The 16,883-nt window shown below is 38.0% G+C and overlaps 1 protein-coding gene across 1 annotated transcript in view; it reads right to left on the minus strand.

The window, feature by feature from the left end:
- Positions 1–16,883, minus strand: part of LOC149261058 (zinc finger chaperone zpr1-like) — a 335,727-nt gene that overhangs the window by 250,138 nt on the left and 68,706 nt on the right. The window contains exons 4-7 of the mRNA XM_089421608.1: positions 11,788–11,828; positions 11,334–11,415; positions 10,982–11,026; positions 10,625–10,681 (exon numbers count right to left, since the gene is read on the minus strand). Of these exons, the coding sequence (XP_089277734.1) occupies positions 10,625–10,681; positions 10,982–11,026; positions 11,334–11,415; positions 11,788–11,828 (225 nt within the window). The remainder of the gene's footprint in view (positions 1–10,624; positions 10,682–10,981; positions 11,027–11,333; positions 11,416–11,787; positions 11,829–16,883) is intronic.

Genomic DNA, 16,883 nt, shown 5'->3' on the forward strand with positions numbered 1-16,883 from the left:
GCATCTCATGTTTATCCTTCACATTTGATCTTCACCATAGTGATGTCTAACATGGTATCAGAGGTAGCTCCATTTTTAGCTTTTCTGCAATCTGCCATATTCTCTGTCCTTTTGTATCTGCATTAGTGTTGAATGCATATTCCATTCTGGTTTCACTCCTCACTCTCCCCACTGCGCATTTAGCCAAAGATTTAGAAATTCACAGTCAGCTTACACTATGTTATTACCACCTGTGTAATACAGTGCTCTGGCGTGGATTTTGTGCATTTAAGCAACACTATTGTGGTAGTTTGGAGCCGGAACTGCAGAACATTGGTTGTGTAAGGATTGGTCCACAGACCCGAGTTCGATTCACAGTCCTGCGCTCAGCCACCCATATTACATTGCAGGTATCACACCACTCCAGTTTTTTACTGTAATATCAGTGTTGCACGTTGCTTTAAAACATTGGTGCACCTCCCATATGCTGCCCATAGGGTTGTCATACCAATATAATCTCCTCCTCACATTTATATAACCCCGACTCCCTCCACATACCCCTGCATCTCTCAAACGACTGTTATTTCTATGTTAATGTGGAGTGATATGCAAACAAAAAATCCTTTGGAAAATTGTTCGACTCCCGGTTATCTTAATTTTGTGTTGACGTGACTGTGGTGACAACTGTTATTATACCCGGTTATATATATTATACCACCCTTTGTGGCCCTCCAAACTGCATCCATCATATACCACAGGTCCCAAGGTCGATAACTCTACGCAGCAAGGTTTCTATTGCAAAGCAATTTACTCAAGCATTCAAGCTCCCCCTTTCGCAGAAAGCCGATTTTGTTTTAATAACCCTAAATTCAACAGTTGACCGGGCTACTGTCGAGTGGGAATCAACGTTGAAGTCACAGCGCTCGAAGCCGACGGAAGCAATGGAGCTCTTCAAGAAGACTTTACGAGCGGGTTTTTCCAACAATTGAGCAGGGAATTCGCAGTAGTTCTCTCTTTTTTAGCAGGTGGAAGTTGTTGGACAGTCGCAGGATACTGCGATGTGAGGACTGGGGAGTCGATGTGTTTGCAGCGGAGTATGGAACCACAAACTCAAGTGCACCTGGATTTGTGACTTCATGTGTTCAGATTAATGAAACCATGAAACACAGTGTAAAAGGGATGAACGTAGACATCTCTTGGCTTATTTTTATACTCTTCCATTAATGCCCCATATTCTGAGATGTGGGCAAGTTTCTGAGACTTCACACCGGTCATACATTGCATTGTGGCCTTCATTCCATCATTGCAAAAAAAAAAATATGTTTGGTCGAATATGGCGTGTGGGTAGAGTAGGTCGAAATAGCAATTGGTTTCCTAGTTGTTAATATCCAATATTATTTCCATTTGTTGCGCATCATATTTAGAGGATAAATAGGAGTATGCAGTGCTGCAAACTTATCAGCTATAAACATTAGTTGAGTTGCTCATCTTTTCAAGCCTTTGCATGACTCAAGGGTAGTATTTCTTTGTTTGAAGAGAGGTTGAAAAACATTACTGAGTGCGACCTTCATATTTTTCCTTCGAAGAAAACTAGGCCAGTTGATTTCCTGCCTTGGTTCGGTTGACAACCCCACGATATTTTCTGTATGCATACATTGAATTCTAGCAGGACAATTTTTTATTGATATGCAGCTTGTGTCAAGGCCAAGGAATTAAAGCAAATATCCAAATATCGATGACCGCTGACCTTGAAGACTGTCCTTGAACTCCATGCTCAAGAAAAGTGGATTAATTAGTTCTATCTCAGAATATAAGTAAGATCATTATTCATTGCAGTTGGAAGATTGATTTTCTTCGGCAAAATCAATAACATACTCTTGGTTTCTCCTCTTCATGATGTGTTGAAACTTGAGACCTCAAGTCAATATGTATTTTCTTCATTACTTTGTGATTTGTTGATTGTTGAAGGGTGGAGTTACCAAAATATCAAGAAACCTTTAGATGTTTTTAAATGGATCAAATTGATAATTTGTTAGAGTTATTAAGAACTATAATCATGTCTACTATTGAAAGCACAGTTAAAGTTAGCAAAAATGCTCTTTATGATATTCAAAATTTGTCTACAAAATGCACAAGAAAACATGGAATTTTTACAACTGGAGTCTCAGCTTCAGGGAGATGAGCTACAACAAAAAAGGCATCATTCTGGACTTGTTTTTGTTCAGAACAATCCCCAATTTGACTTTCAAACAGGATCCTATCAGCAACCAGCAAGTCATCAAGTCAATAATGTTGAGGTTGATTCAAATCAAGTGCTCTTTTCAGAAGCAGATTTGAATACAAGTGTGGAAATTCATTCTGCACTTCCCAAGCCAATCATCAAACCTTGGGAAGAGCTTGTCAGCAACAAGCATAGAACAGGTCTTAGATATGATAAGGAGGAATCCTTTCATATTCCAAATTACTCAAAGCCCATCAAGTTTCAGAGTGTTGGATTTCTTCATGACAGTTCACTGTCAATTGTTCTAGATTCTGCTCCTATTCCATAGCAGCGACAACAGAGTGTTAAATGCCAACATTGTGATCGAGTTGACCATATGAAATATCATTGTTTTGATCTTCATCCATGTGAGCATTTTCATAAAACCACTTATTCTTCACACAGATGCTTCAAAAACAGGCCTCCTGCAAGAACAAAGATTCATCTTGAACGGATCGCTTCTTGGCAATGGGCTTCAACAGCCAAGAAGATATTTCAGTCATATGTCAGAATCTCTACTAGAATATTAAAAGGTCTTGCAGTTGAGTTCTCTTCATCTTCTCACCTTGTATCTGACAGATGGGGAAGTGTTGATCATATACAATATTTAAAGGCACATCAAGCGAGCTTGAGCCACAACTTGCTATACCAAATTCAGAGTTAAGGCCAAAGACAGAGATGCCCCTGAGCATGCCAATGGTTGGTGGTCAACCTTAAACCATCTATGCGGGGTGAGACCTCCCTTTTCAGTCTGAGTTTCTCCCTCTTCAAAGAATTGAGAACACTTCCTCCAGCAGAAGACTTCAGTCTCTTGCCAGTTCTGGAAGAGTTCCAGGAATTGCATTAAGCATTCTAGAGTTGGCGGTCATCCTTAAACCACCACAGGTTTTGACCTCCCTTTTCAGGTTGAGGTTCTCCCTTTTATGTAGGCTGCAGACCTCCCTTTTCTAGGTTAAAGGTCTTCCTCTCCAAAGCATTAGGGACACTTCCTCTAGCAGAAGATTTTAGCTTCTTGCCAGACTTGGAAGAGTTCCAAGAACTGCACTAAGCGTTCCAGTGTTTGTGGTTATCCTTAAACCACCCCCTTATACCAACATTTCAGAGAGCACATTCAGCCTAGTGCTACCATGCATTTTTGCACGTTTTGTATTACAACTCTCTTCTTGGACTCATACATACCCCTTTGGATTAAGGGGGTGAATGTTGGACACTTAATCCTCTAAGGGTTGGTGTGGAAGTTGATCAGTCAAAGGGAGTCCAAGAGACCACTTGGAATATGAAACCAAGGGCCACTCCAATGTATTATAAATATGTGTCATTGTGAATAATAATGCATCTCATGTTTATCCTTCATATTTGGTCTTGGCCATAGTGATGTCTAACACAATGTTGCACGAAGCGCCCTCGCCACCCCCCGGTTCCAAGCCCGGAAGCGCCTAGAAAGCTTTGCCGGAAGCGGGCTTCCTATTTTTTTTGGCGCTTCCTGGACTTTTCGGAAGCTTGGCTCGGAAGCACGCTTCGTACGGCGCTTCAGGAGTCGGAAGCGTGGCGATTCGGAGGAGGAAGCGTAAGCTTCCCGTACGCTTCAAGAAAAGCGTTTAGAAAATCGTTTTTTTTTTCAATTTTTTTTTAATTTTAGGTGAGTTTGCTTGTTGGGGGTGGGTCCACCTTGGGTTAGAGTGACAAATGAAGGAAAAAAAATATATAAATATAGCAGATGCTCCCTCATGGTAATGTTAAATTCTTAAAGTAAAAGTGACATTCTCCTTTATTTTTCATTTTCATCCTTTTACTTAAATTTTTAACATTACCATGAAATGACTCAGGATGTTTGAGAGTGGTTCCAGCCTCATTGGACTTCATATGGAGAAAATAGAATTTCATATCCTATTCAAAATTCAGTAGAATTAACAGTTTTCAGGAATTCAGGATCAATGGGACTGTGGCATTTCATTAGATTATATCAAGTATGAAGGTATGCGATTAGCATTTAATCAAGAGCACCAAGCCCTATATGTACCCTAGTGTTGGTGGTGTTAATTGTTGAACTCCTTTGTCACGCAGCACACCCTTAGCAAAAAATTACCTTTCAATCAAGTCAAAATCATCGATCAAGCATGTTAAGCTTTTTCTACCATATTTTAAGTCTTGAGTTAGGTAGTTTGATAAAAATTGGGCAATGTTGACTAATATCCCTAGACAATCGAGGTAGAGGCAAAGGCTAGACAAGAGGAGAAGAATCTAGATTCTAGATGGTTGATGCATCTAAATGGTTGATGCTTGAATAATTAATCATTAATGTACAATGGATGTTATATCTAACTTGATTTATGCAAAAATATGCATGTTTTCATGTCTTCTACAACTAATTTGGTATTTGGGATGTTTGTTTTGAGTATAAATGCAAAAAAATATAAATATATATATATATAGCAGACGCTTCGCTTCCTAGATTTTTGGAAAATGATGCTTCCGCGTCCCCGCTTCGTGCAACATTGTTCTAACACTAACTGCCCTAGATTCTCAACATGACACTCCAAAACTGACTGCACCAACTCACACTAATCCTTCTACTATTGAATATAGTGGGCCCTTATAGCAAGGTAATGATCCATGAGGAAACACCATCTGATACTCACTTCAATGGACCTTGCCAAAATCTCTACGCAACTCTGGGACTATAGCTCCATATCGCCCCACCTCACTCCTGGAGGTATAGCTGCAAACTTGGCGAAATCTCCCTCCAACCTGGAGGAAAATTTGTCTATCTCTGCAAATGTTGCTGCCTGATCCTTCTTCTCCTGCTTGTCCTTCTTCCTTTCAAGACACTGAGTACTTTAGTGGCCAAACTCACCACGCCTGAAGCACTTGACCTTAGACAGATCCTTCTCTTTCCTTTTCTCCCCCTATGAACCTTGTCCCTGACTAGGAACCTTTGATGTAAGGGCCACATTATCTTCCTCCTTCACACCTTTCGAACCCTTACTATTGTTGTCATTGATGGAGACCTTTACTAATAATCGCCTCATCTCCTCCTGTTGCAAGTCTGACCACATACTATCCCATATAGGTAGAGTATCTCGTCCCATAATGCCTTGGACGAATATTTCCCAATCCTCTGAAGCATTGTTCAGGGCCAAACACACAAGCTCTCTATCTTGAGGCGCTTCCCCAACGGTTACAAGTTGATCCCGAATTTCCTGAATTTTGGTGAGAAAGGGATCAATGCCTTCACCCTTATGCATCCTGATGTTTCTCATCTTCTCTTTCAAGACTATCTTCTGTTGCTCAAAAGGATTTTGATACAGCCCTGAGAGAGCATCCTACATTTCTTTAGCAGTGCTCTTGCTAGATACATGTGAGACTATTTGGTCCCGGACTCCATCCAAGATCATTCGCTTTGCCTTGGCCATCTCCTACTTGAATTCTTTCAGTTGATCTGCATCAGTAGGTTTTGCCACAGACATATAGTAGGAATACCATCCTTGCCTTCTAGATGGCATAGTTGGAGGCTCCCTCCAACCTATCCTGATCTCTAAGCCCGGTTGTGGCCATCTCTGCAAAAACTCAAAACTAGATTGGAAATCTCCCTCTTTCTCTTGCTCGGTTATTGACTCTGCTTTACGCACTCCCTTCCGAAGTGAGAAAATTTGCTTGTAGCTCTTGCGAGTTGCAACTGGAAATTTGGATTTCTACACTAGAAACCCTCTAAGAGAAATATCTCGCTATGTGTGCACTTTCTCTTTGACCCAACACGGATTCTGCTCTAGCAAACTGCTGCAAAATCCTTTGTGCACAGACAAGAAATCTGCTTAGCAGAAATATTAGTTCTAGTGCTACCTCTGCCTGCTAGAATCATTTTCCATGGTAAGTCAAATTTTTCTGCAACCTGCACTGAAAAATTGAATTGCTTAGCAAATTGCACTGCCTCACTAGGCACTGCGCAGCCCCAGAAAAGTTGTCTTGTTGCTCCCTCTAAACAACAAATTTTCTTCTCTCCGCCTTTGAGCTCTCTTTCTGTCAAACTCACTCTAATACCATATGAAAATTACAACTATATCAGCAACTGGAATTAATTCTCCTAACTGTAAAATTAATTGTGCAGTTTATTACTACAACAACGAATTGATCACACTACAATCTTCACAAATAAGTTATTGCAGAAAATAAGCGTTGGAAGCTGAGAAAATATTGGAAGACACAAAAATATAACACCATTGTTTTTGGAAAAAGGTCTCCCAAGAAAAACCCAATGTTGGAAAATCGGTGCAACAACTGAGAGTTTTAATTATTAAGCAATAGTGCAAAATTCTGAGTACAATTAGATGCCAAAAACTTGCAATCCTACAGAGAAAATATTGGCAAAAATTTTGTGAAGAATTTTTGTCACCCCACAAGCAATCTTGGCTCAAACAAGCCACTCAAACTGGCTCTCCAACTACCTCTATGCAAGCCCTGCGTCACCTTTGTGCAGGCCTAAATCTAGCTAGCTCAGAACTGACTCGAATCAGCGACTGACAGATTGTCGCTGGTCTAGAAGCCTCTGGCTTCGCCCTCTAGAATTTCTCCCGGCCACTAGCACTTGAAACAACCCTTCCTCCAACTAAATTGAATTTCCTTTAGAAGGCTACTGCATAGCCTTTGCACAACCTCTCTATGGCTATCTCTGCCTCTCTGCTATCTACTCTCTAGAACTGGAAAATCTTTCTCCGAACTCACTATTCCTTCCCCTCTCGGTCTCTGCGTCCCCTCTTTGGTTCGAACTCTTCCGGCAGAATGATGTTCTTTGGAAAATCGAACTGCCCAAGGAAACTCGCTCTCCAAGTGTGTTTCTCCATCCATCCATCGACGACTTCTTATAATCTCCAGTTCGAACTCCAATAGCCAAGTGTAAAACTTAATCGATGGTTGAGCTCATTTCCTAGTCGATACGTGTGAGTTTCTAGAGAAAACTCACCTTCCTCAATTAATTGATGTTTATTAATCAGTTTCCCAAAGTTAGACTTAGGAAAAAATTAATTACTGATTATTTAACTTAATTAAGGCATTTCTAGGTGGATTTTCCTGACGCTTTTTCACAGTTCTGGAGTCCTAGTGCTTCGTAGCCTCTCTAACAACTGTCGAGACTAGAACACCATCTGAGGCTACAAAAACTAATACTCCCTCTAAAATCTACTCAACTAAAATTTAAGCTACTAGTGCTACCTCTACCTACTAAAATCACTTTCTCTGGCAAGTCAAATTTTTCTGCAACCTTGCACTGAAAAATCGAACTACCCAGCAATTAGCATTGCCTAGCTACGTATTGTGCAGCCCCAAAAAACTCGTGTTGTTGCTCCCTCTAAATAGCGAATTTTCTTCTCTCCTTTGAGTTGTCTATCTATCAAACTCGCTCTGATACCATGTGAAAATTACAACTAGTGCAACAACCGAAATTAATTCTTCTAACTGTAAAATTAATTATGCAGTTTATTGCTACGGCAACAATGAATTAATAACACTGCAATCTTCACAAATAAAATACTGCGGAAAATAAGTGTTGGAAATTGAGAAAATACTGGCACATACAAAAATATAACATTGTTGTTTATGGACAAATGTCCCTGGAAAAACCCAATGTGGGAAAACTGATGCAACAGCTGAAGGTTTTTATTATTAAGCAGCAGTGAGAAACTCTGAGTACAACTAGATGCAAAAAACTGACAATCCTACAGAGAAAATACTAACAAAATTTTGTGAGGAATTTTCCTCACCCCCACAAGCAATCCTGGCTCAATCAAGCCACTCCAACTAGCTCTCCCACTGCCTCTACGCAGGCCCTGCATCACCTCTGCGCAGGCCTAAAACGCATTGGCTCGAAACTACGTTGAATCAGCTACTGACTGACTGTCGGTGGTCTAGAAGCCTCTGGCTTTGCCCTTTGGAATTTCTCCTAGCCACTAGCACCTAAAACAACCTAAACTGAATTTCCCTCGGAAGGCTATTGCTCAACCTCTTTGTGGCTATCTCTGCCTCTCTGCTCGCTACTCTCTGAAACTGGAAAAGCTTCATCCGGACACAGTGTCCCTGCCTCTCCTAGTCTCTGCGTCCCCCCTCTAGCTTGAACTCTTCTGGAAAGATGTTGCTCTCTAGAAATCGAATTGCCAAGGAAACTCACTCTCCAAGTGTGTTTCTCCATCTACCCATCAGCTTCTTCTTATATTCTCTAGTTGGGATTCCAACGGCCAAGATTAAAACTTAATCGATGGCTGAGATCATTTCCTAGTTGATCTGTGTGAGTTTCTAGAGAAATCTTACCTTCCTCTATTAATTGTTGTTAATTAATAATTTTCCCTAAGTTAGACTTAGGAAAAATTTAATTACTGATTAATTAATTTAATTAATGCATTTCTAGGTGGATTTTTCCTGAAAACTTTTTATGGGTTCTGGAGTCCTAGTGTTTCTTAGCCTCTCTAACAAATGTCAAGACTAGAACACCATCCGATGCAACAAAAAATAACACAATTTTCTAGGATATCTTGACTATGGAAGAGGCCGATTTTGACTTCTTGTGATCTGAAATTGACCTAGTTGCAGACCTTGGAGAACAGATCAGTGACATTTTATCTTCACATATTGAAGGGTTGGCTTGACACTTGTGGGAGGTCATCTTGCTGGTCAGTATTTGTCTATGTAATCTTGTTAAAGATATGCTATTTTGATTGGTTTCTCGTCTATTGCTTTTCATTATATTCTTTACTGCTCTACAGAAGGTAATGATTGAAATTTTCCAAGTATAACAGCTTGATGATTGGAATGTTCTAAGAAGTTGAAAATGCATCATTGGAAGTAGTTATAAGATAGAAAACTGTTCTAGTCTCCTTGCAACTAGAAAAAATCAAACACCTCTCTCTATTTTGCTGATGTCAGTTTTGCAGAGCTTGTGAGGTCCATCATTGTTCAAAGGTGGAACCATTTCAACACTCCATTGCACACTTTGGAACATGCTTTAAATCAAAAAAATTATGAAGAAGACCTCATTGCTCAACACAAAGGCAACAGGAAGGCCCTCCGTATGGATAGAGAGGTGGTTAATGCTGTAAAAGATCCTTCATGAGGATAATTCCATCTTCTTTTCAAATGAATGAAGTGAAATTTGAAGTTGATATTTTCAAAATTTCTGCACTGACCACTCAAACGTTTAGTATAATACATGAGTTGTAAAAACTGAATTAAGCAATTGCAAGTTACAATGTTACTAAAATTACAAAAGAAATTATAGTATTCAAAGCTACAATGAACCTTTTAAAATCAAGATGTAAAATATGCCTATTCAGATTGGTTGGAAAGTGACAAGTTTGTTTATCAAGATATTTCTAAATATACTTCCAACTGAGCACACAAGTGATAGAGTTTGTTTCTGACAAAAACCAGCCCATAGGAAAAGTATCAAGATTTTGCTAGAAAAGGTAACAACTTTCATTTAACACTTATCTGCAAGAAGCTGAGATAACAGGCACTGTACAGTTGATGTATGCTTTTACAGCAACACAGGATACTCAAACGTAATATTACTAAAATACTCTCTATTTTCGATGTAGAGAATTCTTAATCATGTCATATTTTCTGAGTCTCATTCAACCCCAAAATTTTGATTTAGAACAGTTATATTATATTATAATGCTCCACTGCTTTGTTTGAAAGATGTGATAATTTAGAATGGCTTGTCCATGTTCGGAGGGATAAGAGAAGAGCAGTTCTTTAGAGCAACCGTTATTTTAATGAATATAATATGTTGAAGATAAGAGTCACAACCTTTCATTATTTTGAAGCTAGAGAAAGTGTACTTCTTTATTACTTTTGAATACATGCTTTCATGGTGTCTGGCATGATGTTGAATCAGATAATTCCAGGATATTATAAAATAATACAAGTTTGTACAGACAGTTAAAAGATATTATTTCTCAGAGAAGCAGGACATGATTATTATTATTAGGCAAACAGATAGTTTTTAGTTATTGAATTTTTTATACAAAATTTCAATATAATAATAGCAAATCTCAAGTTTTAAAAAGATTTTTCCACGTCCAATCCTCTACTAAAGTCGAAGCTATGAAATTTTGATTAAAGTTATGGTCAAGACATAATTCTCAATTCCATATAAAAGCAACAGCAAACCAAAAGGAGCACGTCATGGAAAGATTAAATTCCATGGTGTGGTGCCATTAAATGCGTCGTGAAACAATACATTATAACTAACATCGAAGAATGGAATCAAAGAGCAAAGACCCAATAAGGTCTGTGTTAGGAAAAGCAACATTTATGATGAACATTACAGATGCATAAAGACAAATGCATACTTTCATAGGTTGCTACAAAAATTTGGAGCATTCATTAAAAACATACAGTTGAAAGTGTTCCACGTTGTGCTTCTGGAGGTACTTCAAATTCCAATTCTGGAAGCTGCATTAGCATGCACAAACAAAATGTAACAGAGATTACAAGAATTAATAATAAATTGTCAGTGGATTTCAAATTCCTGCTAAAGCATTTCGTTTTATATATATATATAATGAAATCTCGGTCGCTGATGTTAATTAACCATATAATAAGGTATCCATTCCTTCATCTTTACTCTATTAAATGAATTCAATGGTAGATTATTTGAATGAACAAATATTAAGCAAAAATAACATGACTTCCAAAAACTCTAAAAAGAATAACATAGAAACAAAATCCTAACCAGAAAGTAACCCGCACTACCTTTACAGAAGCAGAATCTGATTTGACTACTTGGCGGTTCATTACCTGCATAGAGAGAAGATTGAAATAGAGGTAAAGCTTAGCAATTAAGTGATTATTTTGTATTCTGAAATATTATAGAATACACAGGGTTAGAATGACACATGTTTGATCATGCACGCAGCCTCCATTCAAAATGCAACTTTAATTACTCAAAATTATTTTAGTCAGAAACTAAGGCTTTCTCAAACTAGAATTGTGAATCACTATTTCCATGCCAAAATCCTGTTTTGATGTGAGAAGTCACAAGATTCATGTTTTGATATGATCCCATCCTGTCACAAAAAAGAAAAGTCTTTCTGAATGAGAGAACCTCCAAAGCACCCTCTGGAACTTTCAATGTATAGCAGCATCCTTGAGGCTGTAGTTTCCCAGCAAATTGCACTTCGTTGTTCCTAAAGGCATATAAATGGTAATTTATAAAAAGAATTTCTAAAATAAGAAATAATTCAAAACCAAATATAATCAATATACAACTACTCTATTACATTTATGGTGTCATAAAAGAAGAAAACTATATGTTGAATCCCAAAGAAATCATCTTGACAGAGACCTTTCCTAATACCCTTACAAAAACAAAACTTTTGAAAGTGCATTTGGAGTGTAACAATTCAATCTAGCCCACTGCTCAACTCATAATCAATTTTCAACAAATAGAATGAAATTAAAGAGTGCATTTGGACAAATAACAACTCAGTCTACCCCACTGCTTAACTCATAATTAAAATTCAACAAATAGAATGAAATAAGTGTAGATCACAGCTTACTTTTCACCACAATGGGGGCATTCAAAGGCCATCAACACAATCTGTGTCACAGATAAAAATGAGTTAGACATAGGAAAATGGATTCACATAGATAAATCCAAGTGAATGAAAATGTGAAAGCAAAATAGAAAATTTCCTGGTTTCAGGAAAAAATGGTCCAAATATATTGCAAAAAGTATAGAAAACAATAATATAATAGCTCGCGTAGATATACAATAATGTCAACACTGAAGACAACAAGGTACTTACAATGAGGTTATTCAACGGCAGATAAAAATAGTAATAAATTTGTGATACAGTATAAATGGTTTTTATACTGAATGACAACTACCATAGCTAAAAGACTCTCTTCCAGATGACATCCTTAGGGAGGTTCTGAGGAAATTATGGTGATTGTCGAGGTAAGAAGCTGCTTATGACTTGTGACAGTTTTTGTCCACAGAAAGGCATCTCCTATCTTACAGTAGTACACGACTGTATTGCTTTATAACTTGTGATTCTTCCATTCTGCCACTGTGCTTACTTTGTCCTTCATTAGCTTTGAGAGGGCTCCTTTAGATTCTGGACATTATGTATGAGTCCCACTGGCTGCTCATTGCCCATGTTTGGCATTTGAAATGGATATGGAACACTAGTCATGAGCCACATCTACAACTTTACCCAATTGGTAAGCAAGATTCATTCAAACACTCAACAAAACCGAAATTTTTACTTTGAAAATGACAGTTTAGGGATATCCTAGACAAGGCCAAACATCACAGATAGTGCTTTAATTTTGCTAGGAAATATAGCTCAAGCAGGAACTTCTTGCACAATTTTCAATGTGAATGTGCATCAAAGGCCATCAACACGATCTGTGTCATTGATGGAAATGAGTTAGACATAGGAAAATGGATTCACATAAATAAACCCAAGTGAAGAAAAATGTGAAATGCTAAATAGAAAATTTCCTCGTTTCGGGAAAAAAATGATCCAAAGTATATTGCAAAAAGTATAGAAAACAATAAAATGATAACTTTCGTAGATATACAATAATGTCAACACTAAAGACGACATGGTATTTACATTGAGGTTATTCAATGGGAGATAAAAATAGTAATAAATTTGAGATTCAATATAAATGATTTTTATACTGAACGACAAGGCACTACCATAATACTAAATAGCTAAAAGCCTCTCCTCCAGATGACATCCTTAGGGAGGTTCAGAGGAAATTATGGTGATTGATGAGGCAAGAAGCTACTTGCGACTTAAGACAGTTTTTGTCCACGGAGAAGCATCTCCTATCTTACAGAGTACAAGACTGTATTGCTTTATAAATTGTGATTCTTCCATTCTGCCACTGTGTTTACTTGGTCCCTCATTAGCTTTGAGAGGGCTTATGCACTTCCTTTAGATTCTGGACATTATGTATTTGAGTCCCACTGGCTGCTCATTGCCCATGTTTGGCATTTGAAATGGATATGGAACACTAGTCATGAGCCAAATCGACAACTTTACCCAATTGGTATGCAAAATTCATTCAAACTCACCAAAACTGAAATTTTTACTTTGGGAATGACAGTTTAGAGATATCCTAGACAAGGCCAAACAGTACAGATGGTGCTTTAATTTTGCTAAGAAATATAGCTCAAGCACGAACTTCTTGCACAAGTTTCAATGTGAATATGCAGGAAGTGGTTTGAGACATTTTATTAGTGACCACCTTGGAAAAGTGGTCAAAATTCCATCTTATAATTTCACTAAGTGGAAGTCTAATGCTTTGAAGTCAACTTAGTCTTAGGGATCTAAATAGAATACTTAGAACATTAGCAACTTAGATTAGGATTTAATCTTAACAGTACATCTCAAACAATGTTATCAGAACCGAACCAGAACCAGTGGCACTGTTCAGTCCGAGTGGTTTTGCCGCCGTACTAATCCAGTTTGGTGTTTTGAACCGGTTAAGGTTGGTTTCAAAGGTTAAGGTAGGTCCACATCCTAAGTGTATAGATATAATGGAAGGAGCAATCGTGGAGGCATGAGTTACCCCTTTCCTCGGCCTACTTTTTCCACCCTTCTGGCGCACTTTTTAGTTTTTTTTTATAATGCTTTGATATGGAGTGTAGCTTAGGTGTCCAAGCTTGTCTTTTATAATATAGCATTTATTTACCCCTTTAAAGTTTAAGATGAGTCGGTTGCTCGCTCATCATGCTTGGGACATGCAAAGGCTCCTTATGATGGAATGGAGCATTTAGTGCTCAAGAACCAGGTGATGGCTAATGAGTAGGGTAGAGTTCATGCTTGCCCACACACTAATTATGTCTCAGTCATATTTTGCAATTTGACTTTCCTTTTCCTTTTGTTGTGAGCATTTTATGCTTTTATCTTTCTTGTAGTTGCATCAACCTCCAGGGCAAGGTTTTCCAACCCTAATTCAAGGATGTGAAGGTATGGATGCCAAATCCCAGTGAACCAATGACAGTTAACCCAAAGGATGGATGTGATATCAATGGAAAGCTGAAAACTTGCAAGCACAGAATGGTTATGGACAATCCAAGTTTCTCAAGTAGTGCCCCTCCTATAACCTTAAGGCCTTAGAGGAGGTCCCACTGGAATAGGGCTAAAGTCTAACCCCCCTAATAAGGTGAGGGAACAAGTTTACAGTCAAGATCAGTCAATTATACAATCCACCCCTTTATCCATGTTAGAATGACCAAAACATTGAGTAAAAGCACTTGATTGCAAAATGGTTAAGGTAGCTTCTGAGTGGTAGCCCACCTTTATTCGAGAGGAATGCCAGATGGTGGGAGGTGTATGACCAGTGCAAATAGCAGAGGAATGTGACATATCATCATAACTAAGCAATGTGTAGGGCTGTTGGCTGGCTGGCTGTCCAAGACAGGAGAAAAATTTTTCTCCTATAGGGTAGTACGTCCTTGAAAACATACGCAAGCAGCAGCTGCCTTGGTAGTACGTTCTGATGTTGGTCAATGGTTTGAGCACAATTTTTATGAGTATGACTTAAAGAGTATTGCTGATCTTCAAAGCACAACCACAACTAACAAATATGCTATAATTCAGAAAAATGTACAGATTGAGTACTTCTTTCCCTCTGAGAAACCTTGTGCTGCTTTTTAATTCAAGGACAAATTGATTGCTTGGCACCCATTTCTTTAAAGGCTCCAAATTTCTCAACTTCTAAACTTACAGATTGAGCACTTCCTTTCCTCTGAAGAAACCTTCTGCTGCTTTTTAATTCAAGGACAAATTGATTGCTTGGCACCAATTAACTAAAGAGCTCCAAATGTTTAAAATTTCAAACCTGCTGCTGCATCCAAGAACGGACAGGACCACATCTGGCAATATGCTCCTCCCCCTTACATTTTCAGAATATTTTTAATTTTTTTTTCTCCTTATTCTATGACAAGTCATGTAGTGGCTGCTAGAAATGCTTGTTGGAGGGTTACTGTCTCTCTTGGTGACAAGTACAGGTTGGATAGGGATTCCTCAAAAGGGGCTTTTCGCAATTCTTTGCTTTATGAAGAATGGAAAATCTCCGAGTATAGATAGCCTTTCATGTGAATTCTATAAGGCTATGTGGGACACAAAAGTGATGACATTTATCAATTAGTAGATGAGATCACTTCTGGTAGATTGTTAAAATCCCTTAACCAAGGGTTGATCAGGATTAGATGAGATCATTTCTGGTAGATTGCTTAATTCCCTTAACCAAGGGTTGATCAAACACATCCCAAAGATGCAAGCAGAAATACAATTGAGGGCTCGAGGTCTATTAACTTACTCGATGTGGCTTACAATATCATGGCTAAGGCAGATGATGTCAGATTTCCCTATGAACTGGAATATTCCACTCGAGCTGGGTTCATACACAAAAGAAAAATATATAAACTCTAACTGAAATGTTATGAAGCAAATGAGAAGCTTAAATAGCTTTACAAGAGGAAAACTACCTCAACAAAATAAAGAGAGAAAGGCTTTCCAAATCCAACAAATTAGGATCTGTACACAAAACAAGGAATTCGTTGAGAACAGATCTTAACCATTCCCATAAAATCTCAACTGGCCCCTAAGACTAGAAAATCGAAAATAATTAGATAAATGAATCCACAATAGAAATCTCTTAATTATAATAATTGGAGATGACAATAAATATGCAAATAATAGAGGTTAAAATTCCTATCATTCCTCCCAATGACCTCCAATGTTATCAGGGCAGAATGAAGAAGTTGTTAGAAAAATATATAAACTCTAACTGAAATGTTATTAAGCAAATGAGAAGCTTAAATAGCTTTACAAGAGGAAAACTAACTCAACAAAATATGGAGAGAAAGGATTTCCAAATCCAACAAATTAGGATCCGTACACAAAACAAGGATTTGGTTGAGAAAAGATCCTAACCATTCCCATAAAATCTCAACTGGCCCCTAAGACTAGAAAATCGAAAAGAATTAGATAAATGAATCCACAATCAAAATCTCTTAATTATTGGAGATGACAATAAATATACAAATCATAGCGATTAAAATTCCTATCATTCCTCCCAATGGCCTCCAATGCTATCAGGGGAGAAAGAAGAAGTTGTTGTTTTAGTCAATGTTGCCAACGTTTATAAGCCAAAAAGTGGTAGATGTCTCATGAAACCGGTGATTCAAAGTCCTAGAACCCAATTCCATTTAGGATTAGAACGATGTGAATCGAAACTCTCCTAGCAAACAAGTTGCTAAAAGGCTATACATCATACGAAGCAGTGTATGATGAAGCTATTGAAGCAAAATATGATCCAACAAAAATCATGTGTATATTCTTGAGTCCCTAGGTAATTGCCAAAAGCAAACTTGTAAACTCACAAGGTACCATACCATGCTTATGAGAACATATAATGAAATGGAGAAAAACACCACTCAAACAAATGTGACAAAGAAGCCCAAAATGGTGGTGGATGATGTCAAATATTGACATATTCAAATATGAAAAATGAACTGTAGGTTCGCATAATCAAATGACAACGCCCCTCCCTTCACTTGTAAGATTGAGATATGGAACAATATACAAACTGGAAACCAACCATACCTTAGGGCCGAACACCAATTCCA

This window comes from Pinus tabuliformis, chromosome 6, assembly GCF_031772625.1.
Source record: "Pinus tabuliformis cultivar Carrire ecotype Pingquan chromosome 6, CPIR1, whole genome shotgun sequence".
Classification (NCBI taxonomy): Eukaryota; Viridiplantae; Streptophyta; class Pinopsida; order Pinales; family Pinaceae; genus Pinus; species Pinus tabuliformis.